We start from the raw sequence: 16,175 nt of genomic DNA, 5'->3' as shown, positions 1-16,175 counted from the left end.
TGGACTGCTACTGCCACCCTAACAGGGTGTCAGGTTGTATCCTGACTCTGTCACTTTGAACCAGTGTTTTCTGCCTTTTTTCCAATTTCCCTTTTAAATTGTTATTCTGACTTGGTGCCTCCCACTGGTTTGTTTTCAAACTAGTACGTATTTTGGCACCCAAGGGGCTTGCTCTGAGAGAAAGTCAGAATTACAATTTTGTATTAACAGAAACCTATTCACCATGTGCTCAGCTTGTCTATATGGGTACTGTATCTTGCTTTCTGTATTTTTCCTCACATGGGGAACTACCTGCCTGTAGTATTACTCCTGTTAAAACCAGGGAATGGTATGAGAATTGCTTTATTGGTTTATTATGCTTATAGCATAATAACCTGTGAGGCGATGAACACCATTCGGAATATATACTCAATTTTGTTTGGCTGTCCTAGTCTGGGCTGCTGTGTCTGGGATCTCCTCAACAATTGCACCCAGAACCTGGTGGGAAGAGTAGAGAGTGGTTTCTTCCAGCCTTTCAGGCCTGGCACAGCAGTTTTTGAAAATATCGAGTTCCCTCTGGATGTTAAGGATGGTATAATCTTCTTGTCAGTTCTATTCTCTTTTTTCTCTATGGTCTGCATTGTGTACACCATGCTTAGAAAAAAAACACCACTTGGTGTGGTCCAACGTCTGCTTGAGGAGGAGGGAAAAAGGAGCAAAGCAACAAACACCATGTCTACGCAGACTGTCACAGAGGAGGAAGGAAGCAAATGCAAAGCAACAGCGTCCATGTCTACACAGACTGACACAGGGGAGAAAGAAACCAAATGCAAGACAACAGCATCCATGTCTACAAGACTGACACAGAGGAGAAAGGAACCAAAAGCACCGTCAGCATCTCCACACAAACCGTCACTGAACCAGAACAGCCTAAACTGGCAGCAGTTGCCCCCGTCCAGAAGAAGAAATCAAAAAGTAAATCAGTCCGCATAGTGACTGACGAGGATGCAGCAGGACCTTCGCACCCAGCAGAAGAGGCAGAGCCAGAGATCATCACTCGGTCGCTATCCCTGGGTGAGCTGCGTGACCTGAGGAGGGAATTCACCCGCCAGATGAACGAGTCTATCCTGACCCGGCTGCTCCGCATCTGGGACGCTGCAGCCAATGACACCATTCTGGACGGAAGTGAGGCCAGGCAGCTGGGATCTCTGTCCCGGGATGTGGTCATTGACCAGGGGATCGGGAGAACCCAAGAAACCCTCAGCCTCTGGCGGCGACTGCTTACAAGTGTAAGGGACAGGTACCTTTGTAAAGAAGACCTCCAGGTGCACCAAGGAAAATGGAGCACAATGGAACAAGGTATCCGGTGCCTGAGGGAATTGGCTGTGCTGGAGATCATTTTCTCAGAAGACGAGAGACTTCCTAAGAGCCCAGATGGTGTCCAGTGCACGTCACAGATGTGGTTGAGGTTCGCACGCCTTGGACCAGAGATATATTCCCGTTACCTGGCAACGCTGCAATGGAGGAAAGGCAAGGACAGGGTCTTGGTCAACAAACTGAGGATTTACGAGGACACCGTCACAGACCTGTTTCACACCCATGTCTTGTCCGTGGAAACAAGGCTGGCTGAGCAAGTCTGGAGCTTGATTGAAGAAGGCCATCAGAAACTGAAAAAGGAACTTAAGGAAGAAATTGACCACATCTCGCCAGAACCAAGTAGAGTCTCTGCCATTAGGAGCATGTTACAGTGGGAATACTGCAACACGTGTATCAGACAATGAGGCCTGTGGAAAGAATATATATGGACTGATTCTTGGTAGATATTTTCAGAGATGTTTATTTTCCCAGCCGCATGGCTTAGGATCTGCCAAGGAACTGCGGCAATCACAGGACCCAAGGGTCCTTCCCCTGGGCAGGGGAACACAAAATAACCAATGGGGAATGAGGTTGACCAGGGAGTAGGGAAACCCCATGCCTCCCCCCCAGGGCCCCTCTCCCAGGACCACATGGCAGGGGGGAGGAACCCCAACACTTCACCCATTTATTTTTAACAAAAGAGATTTAAAACTTTACATGGAAAACAACTGAAAAAATATGAGATAACAAGGACAGTTTCAAAACAAAACAAGCCACCCTCCTGAGTCTTTAAATGTCCAAATGGATTTTTTCTCTGGAACATCTTAAGGCTGATAGAAGGGAGACAGGACTCTCTGAGCATGCTTTGTGGGGAAATTGAGGCAGGAGAGGGTTTCTTCCATTTGTACCTGTTGGAACTCTAAACAACAATAGTTCATTTCTTCCCTCCCCCTCTCCATCCCCCACTCGGTATTGGAAAGGGATTTTTGGGGAAACAATTGGCAAAAGCATGGTTTTGTGAGGGAAACCATGGTTGAAAAAATGGATTGGGAATACACTGGGGGTAATAGGATATAGGGTAAAAGGGAAAGGTGGGATTGGAAAGGGAGACTGTAGGGAGGGCTTACAATGGAGATATTGTCTAACATGATACGATTTTTAGCATATATACTGCCTTTCACAGAAACACCATCAGGCCCAGTGACATTTGCTGCTTGCAGGCCTTTCCTTCCTTGAATAATCCTGAACTCTACCACTTCTCCATCTCCTGAGCTTGGGAGGTGTTTTTCAGGGTTATTCTTTTTAATAGCTATTACCGCAGGCCTGGTTCCTACGGTATATCACCGTGTCCCGCAGCTATAGGGAGGAGGAGGAGGAGAAGATCCAGCAGGCAGGAATTGTGCAGCAAGATTGATTTATTTAATTATTTTACAAACTCTTTTATGGACTTTTTTCTTCACAGTCTAATTGGACAAAGGACCAGCCACCCCTTGGGGGTGATTGGCCAAAATCCTAAAACATCCATTATCAAAATATTTTCTACTATACCATAAACAAGACTTTCCAAGGTTGCAGGTGGCTTGGTTGTTTACATTCCCTGCTACCTCTTCTGTGAGAGAGAAAAGTCTCTCACGGACTTAGAAAAATAACAAGAAGATCCTCACTAACAGCATTTTTGTACCTACAAATAGCAGTTCTATGAACAAATATGTCTTCCTGGTTGTCACATCTTGTTATAAAACCATAATTTTGTTTAACATTATGCCGTTTTACTATTCCTAAAACCTTAGTTACAATGATTTTTTCCTTTTTCCAAGTGGCTGCTGTTTTCTGTCTCGCTGTGTTTTTGCTTTCTCTTTTGCTTTTGCTCATTCCCGTGTTGGAGCTGCCAGGGCTGCCGGGGCCATCGGGGCTGCTCGTGCCTGCATGCTCTTCCTGGGGTTGCATTTGGGGCCGCGCAGGCCAGGCCGTGCTGCACCGCTCAGCTCCCTGCGCGCCACCTCCTCTGGTCGCAGCTGCACTGCTGCTGCCTGGCACTGCGCCCACGTCTCGGCTGGGCCTCCAAGTGACGGCCCCCCCACGCCCTGCTCTGGTGCACATTTCAGCTAGGTGCGGCTCTGCTCCACCACCAGCCATTGCCCACGCACCGCTCCTCTCACAGGGCTCGCTCCACCACGCACTGCGCGGGGCCAGGTGGGCACCACCGGGTTGCGCCACTCCTGCCGTGCCCCGCTCCGCTGTCGACACTGCAGCTTGCGTCGCTCTGCCTGCGTGCAGGAATTGCCTCGCTGCTGCTCGCAGAGCGCTCAGCGCACGTGGCCGCGGTCACACGGTCCCTGAGCCAGGCTTCCCTTCTCAAGGACACAGCTGACATTGTTCAACAGCCTTGGTAATTAAATAATATTCATGAAAATATTCTTCCATCAGCATATATTTTGACTCAGAAATTACCTGTGTTCAAACAGTCTTCCAAAAGTCTTTGGTAAGAATCAAGTCCCAAGAAACACAGAAAAACAACCATGAAAGGAAATGTTTCAGTTCCTTTTGAGCTTGAATTAAGCTAAAATTTACAAATCGTTGTTCGAGAATCTTTTCAAGTTTAAGATAAATGTCCATATGCGGCTCTGAGAGCCAAGAGTCTTTCCACGGTTCCTCCATAGTTTAGAGATGGAACAGCAAAACGAAAACAAGAAGAGAAATCCAGAGTTTACTCACAAATCAGTCGCTGTCCTTAGGGATCGGGGATCATTCTGCTCGCATTATCCACCATTTGTTACAGGGGGGATACTGCAACATGTGTATCAGACAACGAGGCCCCTGGAAAGAACATATATGGACCAATTCTTGGTAGATATTTTCAGAGATGTTTATTTTCCCAGCCGCATGGCTGAGGATGCTGAAGAAACTATGTCAATCACAGGACCCAAGGGTCCTTCCCCCGGGCAGGGGAACACAAAACAACCAATGGGGAACAAGGTTGACCAGGGAGTAGGGAAACCCCATGCCTCCCCCCCAGGGCCCCTCTCCCAGGACCACATGGCGGGGGGGAGGAACCCCAACAGAGCAGGTGTCCCCCAACCAGGGAGAGAGGATACACTCCACGAGGTAATCTCTGGGTTTTTTCTTCAGGAACATAGAGAAGACATGAGAAAGTGGGATGGAAAACCCACCTCCTCCTTAGCAGCTCGGGTACGTGAACTAGAAAGAGGGGCAACTAGCACAAGAAGCTCATCTGGAGTCAGCACTGCTCTGGTCTCTCGTGCACAGAACACCAGAGAGTGTAGGAATGATAATATGACTGATTCTCTTGAAGGGACCTCAGGAGCATATTCACCGGAGAGGAGCAACGTGTACCATGACCAGGAATAGAGGGGCCCTGCCTCTAGCCAGGTAGAGGAGAGGGACAATCGGGTCTTTTGGACTGTGTGGGTCCGATGGCCTGGCACGTCTGACCCACAAAAATACACGGCTTTGGTTGACACCGGCGCTCAATGTGCTCTGATGCCATCAAGGTATGTGGGAGCAGAACCCATTTCTATTTCTGGCGTTACAGGAGGATCCCAGCAGCTGACTGTACTGGAAGCTGAAGTGAGTTTAACTGGGAACGAGTGGCAGAAACACCCCATCGTGACTGGCCATCGTGACTGGCCTAGAGGCCCTGTGCATCCGCGGCATAGACTATCTCAGAAATGGATATTTCAAAGACCCAAAAGGACATCGTTGGGCTTTTGGGATAGCTGCTCTAGAGACCGAAGACATCAGACAACTAAATACCCTGCCTGGTCTCTCAGATGACCCCTCTGCCGTGGGACTGCTAAGAGTTGCAGAACAACAGGTGCCAATCGCCACAGCAACAGTGCACCGTCGGCAATACCGCACCGACAGAGACTCTGTGGTTCCCATCCATGAGATGATTCGCAAACTGGAGAGCCAAGGGGTGGTCAGCAAGGCCCATTCACCTTTCAACAGCCCTATATGGCCAGTGCGTAAGTCCAGTGGAGAATGGAGGCTGACGGTGGACTACCGTGGCCTGAATGAGGTCACGCCACCATTGAGCGCCACTGTGCCGGACATGTTGGAACTTCAGTACGAGCTGGAGTCCAAGGCACCAAAGTGGTACCCCACCATAAATATTGCCAATGGCTTCTTCTCCATCCCTCTACCAGCAGAGTGCAGGCCTCAGTTTGCCTTCACCTGGAGGGGCATGCAGTACATCTGGAACTGACTGCCCCAGGGGTGGAAGCACAGTCCCACCATCTACCATGGACTGATCCAGACTGCATTGGAAAAGGGTGAGGCTCCAGAACATCTGCAGTACATTGACTACACCATTGTGTGGGGGAACACAGCAACAGAAGTATTTGAGAAAGGAGAGAAAATCATCCAGATTCTCCTGGAAGCCGGCTTTGCCATCAAAAGGAGCAAAGTCAAGGGACCTGCTTGAGAGATCCAGTTCCTGGGAGTAATGTGGCAAGATGGATGGCATCACATTCCCACCGAGGTCATCAATAAGATCACAACAATGCCCCCCAAGACCCCCCTGACTAACAGGGTGTCAGGTTGTATCCTGACTCTGTCACTTTGAACCAGCGTTTTCTGCCCTTTTCTAAATTTCCCCATTAAATTTTATTCTGACTTGGTGCCTCCCGCTGTTTTCAAACTAGTACACTTTACTTGCTGCTTGCTTGCTTTTTCTTTCTTTTGTTCTTTCACTATTTCTTTTTATCTTTCTTTTGCTCTTTAATTTTTTAATCTTTTTGCTTTCTTTCTTTTTTGTTTTCTTTTTATGTTTCTTGTGCTTTCTTTCTTTCTTTTCTCAATTCTACTTTTCTGCTTCAAATCTTTGGTTTTTTCATTTTTTGTTGTTTTCTGTCTTCTTTCTTCTTTCTCTCCTCCTTTATTTCCTTCTTCTTTATTCTCTATTTTCTCATTGGTTACACATTATTTAGGACTCCTTCCTTCCTTCCTGGAATCCTTCCCGGAATTCTTCCTGGAACCCTTCCTTCCTTCCTGGAATTCTTCCTGGAATCCTTCCTTCCTAAAATCCTTCCTGAAATCCTTCATGAAATTCTTCCTTCCTTCCTGGAACCCTTCCTTCCTTCCTGGAATTCTTCCTGGAATCCTTCATTCCATACTGAAATTATTCCTGGAATCCTTCCCAGAATCCTTCCTTCCTTTCTGGAATCCTTACTGGAATCCTTCCTGGAATCTTTCCTGGCCTCCTTCCTTCCTTCCTGGAACCCTTCCAGGAATCCTTCCTTCCTGGAATTATTCCCGGAATCCTTCCTTTCTTCCTGGAATATTTCCTCCTGGAGTATTTCCTTCCTGGAATCCTGACTGGAATCCTTCCTTTATTCCTGGAATCCCTCCTTCCTTGAATCCTTCCCGGAATACTTCTTGGAATCCTTCTGTCCTTCCTGGAATTCTTTCTGGAATCCTCCCTTCCCGGAATCAATCCTGGAATCCTTCTGGGAATCCTTTCTTTCCTTCCTGCCTGGAATCCTTCCTTCCTTCCTGGAATCCTTCCTGATATCCTTCCTGAAATGCTTCTGGGAATCCTTCCTTCCTTCCTGGAATCTTTCCTTCCTGTAATCCTTCCTTTCTTCCTGGAATCTTTCCTTCCTGGAATCCTGCCTGGAATCCTGCCCAAAATCCTTCTTTGAATCCTACCTTCCTTCCTGGAATGTATCCAGGAATCCTTCCTGGAATGTATCAAGGAATCCTTCCTGGAATCCTTCCTTCCCTGAATCCTTCCTGGAATCTTCCCTGGAATCCTTCCTTCCTGAATTCCTTCATTGAATCTTTCCTGGAATCCTTCATTGAATCCTTCCTGGAATCCTTCCTTCATGGAATTCTTCCTGGAGTCCTTCATTCCTTACTGAAATAATTCCTGGAATCCTTCCCGGAATCCTTCCCAGAATCCATCCTTCCTTCCATCCTTCCACCCTTCCTTCCTTCCTTCCTGCCTTCCTGCCTCCCTCCCTCCCTCCCCCTCCCTCCCCCTCCCCTCCCCTCCCTCCCCCTCCCCTCCCCTCCCCTCCCCTCCCCTGACAAGCCACTTCTCACCCCATTGAAGGTCTGCAAAGCAGTGGGATCCCCTGCCAATTGGGGTTCCTTCACCCTCCCAAAATGTGGGGACTTCATCTCAGCCGCCCAAATTGCAGGGGGTTTACGGCACCTTCCCTAAATTCAGTGCAACCTCCCAGAAGCCACTTAGAGGCCCCAAAATTGCCAAAAAGCAGCAGCAGCAACCCCAAAAGTGGCTCCCGGTTTTCTCCCTGGAGGGCCCCACTCCAAGTGGCCAAACCACCCCATCCCTCCCAAACTTCACCCCACCCCCACGATGCTGCTCCCATCCCATCCCATCCCATCCCATCCCATCCCCATCCCCATCCCCATCCCCATCCCCATCCCATCCCCATCCCACCCTTCCTGGACACCAATTCCCCTTCTGTGGTTCCTGACTCCCCATAGCCGGAGTTGGGGCTCATGGATCGAGCCATTTGGGGCTGCCATCCAGACATTGGGGCTGGGATTGAGTTTATTGGAGGCACCCGCTCAATCCCTCCATCCCAAATGGGAGCTTGGAACCTGTCCTCAGGCCTTGCTGTGCCCATGGGCTCACCCCAAGTCCCAAAATGAGAGCCAGGGCCCCACAGGCCATTCAGAATCTCTAAACACTGGCAGAAACAGCAGCATCCTTCCCAAAATGGGCTCCCCAGCTCCCTGCCAATAGGTCCTCCTTCCAAGTACCAGAGCCCCCCTCTCAGAAACCCTCCCTAAGCATTGAGGGGGACCCCAGAACTGCCTCAGGAACGGGACATACCCTGAAATCCCTTCAGGAATGTGGGATACCCCAGAACCCACTCAGGAACAGGGTCCCCCCTGGCCTCATCATGCGCAGCCTTCAGCTGGCTCAGGCAGAGCCCATCCCGCCCTCAGCAGCCCCAGCCCAGTCCAGCCCTCGTGGGCAGGAAGCCCCAATGGCCGAGCCGGCCTGGGACACTTGCAGGGATGCGGGGGCAGCCGCAGCTTCTGGGGCCAGCCTGTGCCAGGCCCTGAGCGCCCTGCCAGGGAACCATTGCTGCCCCACATCCCATCTCAGCCTGCCCTCGGGCAGCGGGAAGCCGTTCCCTGGGGCCCGGCCCCGCAGGCCCTTGGCAAGAGTCTCTCTCAGCCAGCAATTGCTGCTCCTCCCTGCTGCGGGGCCCAAGCTGCAAGTTGATTTTCTGCCGCTGGCCCCGGCCCAGCCCCGAGCCAGGGCCAGCACCTTGCCCTGGAGCTCTGCGGGCGCTGCGTTTGTGCGGCCGCAGCGCAGCGGCCGCAGCTCGGAGCTGCCCTTTGTGTCCCCGCCGGCAGCTGGCAGAGCTGGCGGGGCCGGGCCAGGGCCGGGCCAGCCCCGGCCTTCCCGGCTCTGGGACACAGCGGCGGCAGCCCCAGCCTTCCAGCCCTGCACACGCTCCCACACAAGCCTCCAGAGCCGCGGCCACGCAACGCAACTGACCGGCCGCTGACCCCCCAGCCTGGCCTGATGGCCATTCCTCTGCCCACACCTCGGCCAAGCTCCCCTTGGCCACCTCCTGAGCCACAGTGCCACAGACAAGTGGCACATACAGGTACAGAGCTCTGCCCAGAGCTGGCAGGGAACGTTCATTCAACATAAAAACCACCAAGAAAAAGAGAACTGCCCCCAGCAGAGCTGTTCCCTCCTGCAGTAGTTACACCTGCACACCCACAGCGCCTGAGACTGCAAGCAATGAGCATTCCCTGGGCACATGTGCAGCCCAAGCAGCTCGAGGACAGCCTTGCAGCAGGACTGCTCTCAGCTGAGCCAGAAAGGCCCCTCTGGCAGCTGCAGGGCCATTGCAAAGGGCAAGGGCCAGAGCCTTGGCCCATGGGGGAGGAAAGGGCTCTGAATTCCCCTGCCCTGGCATCTAAACCCTGTTCCCAGGCTGCTTCCCACACAGGATTCCTCTGCAGGACTGCAGAAAGCTGAGAGTCAGCTCTGGCTTCTCCACTTTTCATGTGCTAAAGCTGCCTGGCAGAAGAAATGGAGGGACAGCTCTGGTGGCACAATCCCTCCCGGCCCAGGGCACAGCACTGGGAAGGTCTTTCCGTGCCAAGGCTTTGCTGCGGCCAAGGAAAGCTCCTGGCTCAGGGTCACCTTTCCTGCTGGGCCAGACCCCCCCGAGTGGCCCAGCAGCAGCAGAGAATTCCAGCACAGCCCCGGCACGGGCAGGGCGGCCCTGGGCGGGCTGCGGGAGCCGGCAGCGCCTGAGCTCAGAGCAGCTGAGCCCGGGGGCTCTTGGCCAAGGCCGAGGCCCAGCGAGCATTTCTCAGGTCGCAGGGCGGCCTGGAAAGGTGTTGGGGGGGGATAATTCACCCCCCAGTGCAGTCCCAGTGGCTCCCAGGATTTCCATGTCCGTGGTCCCAGTGCTGCTCCCAGCCCAGATCCGTGGGGATGGGAATGTCCCGCTCCCTTCCCGGGGCAGGCTCACACCTGAGCCACGTGTGCAGGGCAGGACCTTGCCCTGAGCCCAAGCCCTGTCCCCCCTGCAGGATCTGCTTCCCATCGGCCTCTTCCTCCTGCGGCCCCAAGCCCAGCTCGGTGCTGAACGAAGGGCGCTGGGCCGGGGTCATCCCCCGGCGGGGGCTGCGCACCCCCTCTGCCCCCTCCCCAAATTCCCTTCCGGGGCTGCAGGGGATGGCTCAGGAGCCCTGTGGACAGGGAAAAGGGGGTGACACCGGGATGGGGGGTCACACACGCTCTGGAATCCTTCCTGGAATCTGGGGGGATACACATGGCCCCTGGGGACCCCCCCTCACCTTCTCCTGCAGCGCCAGGAGGATGAACCCCAACATGGAGCCCCCGACCCCCCGTAGCATCTTGGGGGGTGGCGTCTGGTGGCAGCTTTGGGGTCTGGGGAAGAGGTCACAACTTCCCTAAAACCCCCTCCCAGCCCCACAGCCACTCCCAGACCCCTCAAACTACCCCACAGCTCCCGGCCAAGAACCCCCCCCAACCATGCCTTGCATCATAAGTGACCCCAAGAAACACCAAAATTCTCTCCAAGACACACGGCCATGCCAAGATCCCCAAAACTCTCTCAGAGACCACCCCAAAAGGCCCCTCCAAGCACCACAAATGCCTTCAAGAGACACAAAAGACCCTCCCAGTCCCCCAAGGAGCCCCCAGACCCCCTCCCACCCCCCATGGCACTGACCAGGACAGGCTGGGGGACAGGAGCATCCCCAGCCGGGAGCAGCTCGGGCACTTCAGCAGCGATTTGGGCACTTTGAGGGGCACAGCCCAAAGGGGGAGACCCAGGGCAGGGACTGGGACAGACAACCGGAATTCCTGGAGAACAGACGGGCTCAGGTGGACACGTTCTGCCAGCACAACTACGAGATCGTGGCCCCATCTGCTCAACCCATGGCCTCACAACACCCAAATCCTCCCAAATATTCCCCTGAACCAACCCCAAACTCACCCCCAAATCCCCATAAAATGGTGCAGCTTTAGATACCTTTAATTTCTTTATTTCTACCCCAATTTTGGTTGTTTTGACAGGATGGAGGAGGAAACTATTTAGGTTGAAAAAGACCTCCAAGATCATCCAGGATTGCTTGATGGCACCAAAAGAAACAATTGGACAGAGCAGGTGAGATTTTTTGGGCTGTGAAGTCAATAAATCAGCTCTTCCCAATGAATTTCCGATTTCGATCAGAGTCCCGACAGATGTTCCTGCCCCTGCATTCACCCAAGGTGCCTACAGGGATCCAAGAGAACATGGAGAGCACCAACCAGGGGTCTTCCCAACATGGATCACAGGGAATGTGGGTCACCAGTGCTCTGCCAAACGTGGGTCCTCTGATGGGGGATGAAGCTGGAGCAGAGGACAAAGCTCTTCCCGCAGTCGGGGAACTCGCAGGGCTTCCCTTACCGGTGCCTCCGTTGGTGTTGGGTCAAGTGAGAGCTCCTGGAGAAGCTCTTCCCACACTGGGGACACTTGTAGGGCCTCTCCCCGGTGTGGATGCGCCGGTGGGTGACGAGGTTGGAGTTGTACCTGAAGCCCCTCCGGCACTCAGAGCAGCGGAAGGGCCTCTCATCTGTGTGACTCCGCTGGTGCAGGAGGAGACTGGAGCTGGTGTGAAACCTCTTCCCACACTCGGAACACTTGTAGGGCCTCTGTCCTGTGTGGATGCGCTGGTGGACAATCAGGTTGGAGCTGTCTGTGAAGCTCTTCCCACATTCCCCACACTCATAGGGCCGTTCCCCAGTGTGGATAATCTGGTGGCGGATCAGGCTGGAGCTCCGGCTGAAGTTCTTCCCACATTCCCCACACTCGTAGGGCCTCTCCCCGGTGTGGATCCTCTGGTGGTCGATCAGGTGGGAGCTCCGGTTGAAGCTCTTCCCACATTCCCCACACTCGTAGGGCTTCTTCCCATCATGAAGCTGCTCATGGACCACCAGGTCTGAGCTCTGGCTGGATCTCCAGCTGCCTTCCTGGAACAGGGTGGGTCTTTCCTCCTCAGAGCACTCTGGGCTGTGTTTGCAGCCCCTGCTCCTGCGGGATCTCTGGGGCTTTTCCTCCCCGTTGGATTCCTGCGCTGTGGAGCCGCTCAAAACGGCCTCTTCCACCAGGTTCTGCCGCGGGGATTTGTCCTCCCTGGGCTCCGTGCTCAGCTCGTTATCTGGGGGAGGAAGGACAAGGAGAGGATGGGATTTGCCTCCGTGCCACAGGGAAGGGGAAGGAGATCCCCCCAGTCCGTCCCCGGCAGGACGGCGTCGGCAGCGGGGTTGTCCTGCAGCCGGGGGCGATGCTGGGCTGGGAGATGGAGCAGGAGAGAGGGGGAATGGGGCAGGGACTTCCTCCTCACCTGCCTGGGTGTCCCGGGACATCTTCCTCTTCCTCGCAGCCTCATCCTCCATCCGGCCAAGGGCTGGGAACAGGAAATCCTGGTTTGGGGGGAAAACAAGGTGTGAGCACGTTGGCTTTGAAATTCCCTCTGCCCACGTCCATGTCTAGAAGTCCTTGGGCATCTGGGGTCCATAAAAACCTCCCAAACACCAAGATTCAGCCCTGAAAAAGCCTCCAGGAGTTCCCTGTCTCTGGTCTCTCCCCTTTGTTGTTCGGGGGTTCCCCCCTGTCCCGGGTGCTGGGGGTCACGCTTGCATTGGGGGTCGCCTGTCTACTTGGTTCCCGCCGTCCCCAGGCTGCTGGAAGTCCCAGGAATCCAAAAGCTCCCCCCTTTGGTCTCCCCACTTAGGGATGCTGGGGGTTATGGGATCCCCAGGTCCCTTCTCCCCTTATTCTCTGCTTTGGGGTGCAGGGGGTCCAAGGAGTCCCCCCTCCCCCTCTCCAGGCTGTTGAGGGTCCCGCGAATGGCGGCGCTCCCCCCTCTCTGGGCTCCCCACTTTGGGGCCCTGGGGGTCACAGGGGTTCGCTCCTCCAGACTGCCGGGGCTCCCCTGCTCCCGGTACTGCCCCTCTCTGCTCGTCCCACTCTGGGGGTCCCGAGGTTCCCCCTCCGGCTCTCCCAAGGGGTCCCGCAGCCCCCTGGCTCCGGGCTGGAGGTGGCCCTGCCTGACCCGGGCAGACCCAGCCCCCACCACGGGGCGGACCCCACATCCCCCTGCCCACTGCCAGGGCTCTGCTGGCACCGCCACCGGGACCCCCAGAAACACCTCCTGGGGACCCCCAATGTCCTCACAAGGGGCATTTTCTGCTCAGCTTTGGAGTTCTTCATTCTCCAAACATCCCCCCCAAAAAAACCCAACCCAGGGAACCCCCCCGGGATATCTGGGCCGAGCTCCCCCTCCCCGGGCACCTGCGGGATGGGGGGCGATGATCCCACGGGTGGGGGGCTGCGAATTCAGGGAGCGCTCAACCTCATGTGGGGAGTGACTGGGTCTGAACTGGGGGAAACTGGGTTAACTGGAACCACACTGGAAGATAACGGGAGCAGCTGTGCCCATGCTGGGGTCATACTGGGATCCTACTGGAACTGACTGGGATCATACTGGGAGTGACTGGAATTGTACTGGGGGTATCTGAAAATGACTGCAATCATACCGGAGTCAGACTGGGAGGGACTGGAAAGGTGCTGGCTGGGACTGGAACCATACTGGAGGTGACTGGGAGCAACAGAGACCATGCTGGGAGCAAATGGGATCATATCTGGAGTGACTGGGCCCACTGGGCCCATACTGAAAGTGACTGGAACCATACTGGCAGTGAGTATGGGTGCTACTGGGATCATCCTGGGAGCCACTGGGATTATAGTGGGTGCGAATGGAACCTGACTGGGGGTTACTGGGAGCTGCTAGGCCCATGTTGGCAGGAAAATGTGGACACACTGGGAGCAGCTGGGATCAACTGGAAGGTACTGGAACCCTGCTGAGGGGACTGAGACCACAACTGGGGCAACTGGGATCATACTGGGAGCAACTGGGACCACACTTTGGGCAACTGCCATAAACTGGGATCATGCTGGAGGCAACTGAGAGTAACTGGGAAAGACTGGGATCATTCTGAGGTAACTGGAACCTTACTGGGGCAACTGGGAGTGCCTGGGAATGACTACAAGCATGCTGAGGGCAACTGGGACATACTGGGAGTGTCTGTAACCATACTGGGATTGACTGGAACCACACTGGGAACAGCTGGGATCACACTGGGGGGAAATGGGACCATACTCGGGGCACCTGGGAGCAACTGGATCTATGCTGGGGGCAACTGGGCGCAACTGGGACTATTGTAGGGGCAACTGGGATCATACTGGGAGGAACCGGGAACAACTGGAACTATGCTGGGGGCAACTGGGATCATACCGGAATCACAGTGGGAGCAGCTGGGTCCATGCTGGGTGAGACTGGAATCATACTGGGATTGACTGGAATCATACTGGGATTGACTGGAGTGACTGTGAGCAACTGGAATTGTGCTGAAAGCAACTGGGAAGAAGTGGGAGTGACTGGGAGTATGCTGGGGGTGACTGGGATATACTGGAGGCTACTGGGCTCATGCTGGCATTGACAGGGAGCAACGGGGAACACCCTGGGGGCCACTGGCATGATACTGGAAGTGACTGGGACCATACTGGGATTATAGTGGGTGTCAATGGACCCTGACTGAGGGTTACTGGGAGCTACCAGGCCCATGCTGAGAGCCTACTGGGGATACACTGGGATCAGACTGGGAGCAACTGGGAATGATAGGATGCATGCTGGTGACAGCTGGGATGTACTGGCAGCGACTGGGATAAATCTGGGGGCAACTGAACCATGCTGAGGTAACTGGGAGTGCCTGGGAATGACCACGAGAATGTTCAGGGCAACTGGGATATACTGGGAGTGTCTGAGACCATGCGGGTGGTGACCAGGACCAGACTGGGAGTGACTGGGAATGTGCTGGAGGGAACTGAGACCATGCTGGGGGCAACTGGGGGCAAGTGTGAGTGACTGGGGCCCTGCTGGGAGAGGCTGGCATCACACTGGGAGTGACTGGGGCAACTGGGAGAACTGGGAACACACTGGACAAAAGTGGGAGGAACTGGGAGCAACTGGGACCATGCTGGGAGCAAATTGCATCATAATGGAGAATGACTGGGAGTAACTGGGTTCATACTGGAGCAACAGGGATTCTGCAGGGAGTGAAGGGAAGTGACCAGGATCATATTGGGAATGACTGGGCACATACTGGGAGTGATGAGGAAACTAGCACCACGGGGGCGGGTGGGGGGGGGGGGGGGGGGTGGGAGGTCAAACTGGGAGCAGCCATTTCTGGCCCCGGGACCCCCGAGCCCCTTTCCAGCCCCGGGACCCCCGAGCCCCTTTCCCGACCCCGGGACCCCCGAGCCCCTTCCCGGCCCCGGGACCCCCGAGCCCCTTTCCCGGCCCCGGGACTCCCGAGCCCCTTTCCAGCCCCGGCACCCCCGAGCCCCTTTCCCGGCCGTGCCGCCCCTCCAGCCCCCAGGCCCCCCCGCCGGGGTCCCGCCAATCCCAGGGGTCCCCCCTCTCGGGCTCCCCGCTTTGGGCTTCTGGGGCTCTCCTCTCTCCGGGGTCCCGCTTAGGGAAGCCGCGCCTCTCCCGGGGCTCCCCAAAACCGGTGTCCCCCCGCCCCCCCCGCCCCCGCGCCGTCCCCACGGGGCCCCGGCACAGCTCGGAGGGCCCGGCCCGGGAAGCCCAACCCCCACCGCGGGGGGACCCGCATCCCCCCGCCCCCGCCGGGGCTCTGCCGCCACCGCCACCGCCACCCCCAAAAACACCTCCCGGGACCCCCCGATATCCGCCCCAGGGGCATCTGCGGCTCGCCTTTGGAGTCCCGCAAGCTCCAAACATCGCGCCGCCCGCCCCGACAGACAGCATGAAACAGCGAGCCCCAAATCGATTCCCTGCGAGCTCCAAATATCCCTCCCCCCTCCAAAAACACCGCCCGGCATGTTTGGGCCGAGCTCCCCCTCCCCGGGCACCTGCGGGATGCGGGGCGGGCGATGCTCCCGGCCCGAGCGGCTGCAGATCCAGAGAGCGGTGCCTGCACGTGGAGCCTCCTCTGCCTGCTCCGGCTCCTCCTTCTTCCCCCCGTGCCTCCTCTTCCTCCTCCTCTGTCCCGCCTCCTCCTCCTCCTGCCCTGCCTCCGGGAGCTCTCGGGGCAGCGGGGCCGGGCCGGGCCGGGCCACGATGGGAAAGGGCTGGGTCACCCCAGAGCGAGCTGGGGCAGCGGAGCTTTGGGGCAACAACGGCAAAGGGGTGGGAGAGGGAGGATCCGGGGAGGTGGGACAGCGGCAAAGGGGTTCCACTGGGGTCCCCCAGTTAAGCCCAGCACCCCGTCCCAGCCC

General features: G+C 55.7%; 1 protein-coding gene across 1 annotated transcript; it reads right to left on the bottom strand.

Moving 5' to 3' along the window:
- Positions 1-11,305: 11,305 nt before the first annotated feature.
- On the bottom strand, positions 11,306-15,907 carry LOC125320992 (zinc finger protein 436-like; the record flags this gene model as incomplete). The annotated part of the gene is made up of 3 exons (XM_048293432.1): positions 15,810-15,907; positions 12,217-12,295; positions 11,306-12,030 (listed from the first exon to the last, which is right to left on the bottom strand). Coding segments are annotated over exons 2-3 (777 nt in total), but the record flags the coding sequence as incomplete, so codon positions are not given.
- Between the last annotated feature and the right edge of the window lie 268 nt (positions 15,908-16,175).

The sequence above is a fragment of the Corvus hawaiiensis genome, unplaced genomic scaffold (genome assembly GCF_020740725.1).
Source record: "Corvus hawaiiensis isolate bCorHaw1 unplaced genomic scaffold, bCorHaw1.pri.cur scaffold_32_ctg1, whole genome shotgun sequence".
NCBI classification, from domain to species: domain Eukaryota; kingdom Metazoa; phylum Chordata; class Aves; order Passeriformes; family Corvidae; genus Corvus; species Corvus hawaiiensis.
The sequence above is the reverse complement of the archived record's forward strand: the minus strand, read 5'-3'. Positions and strand labels throughout refer to the sequence as shown.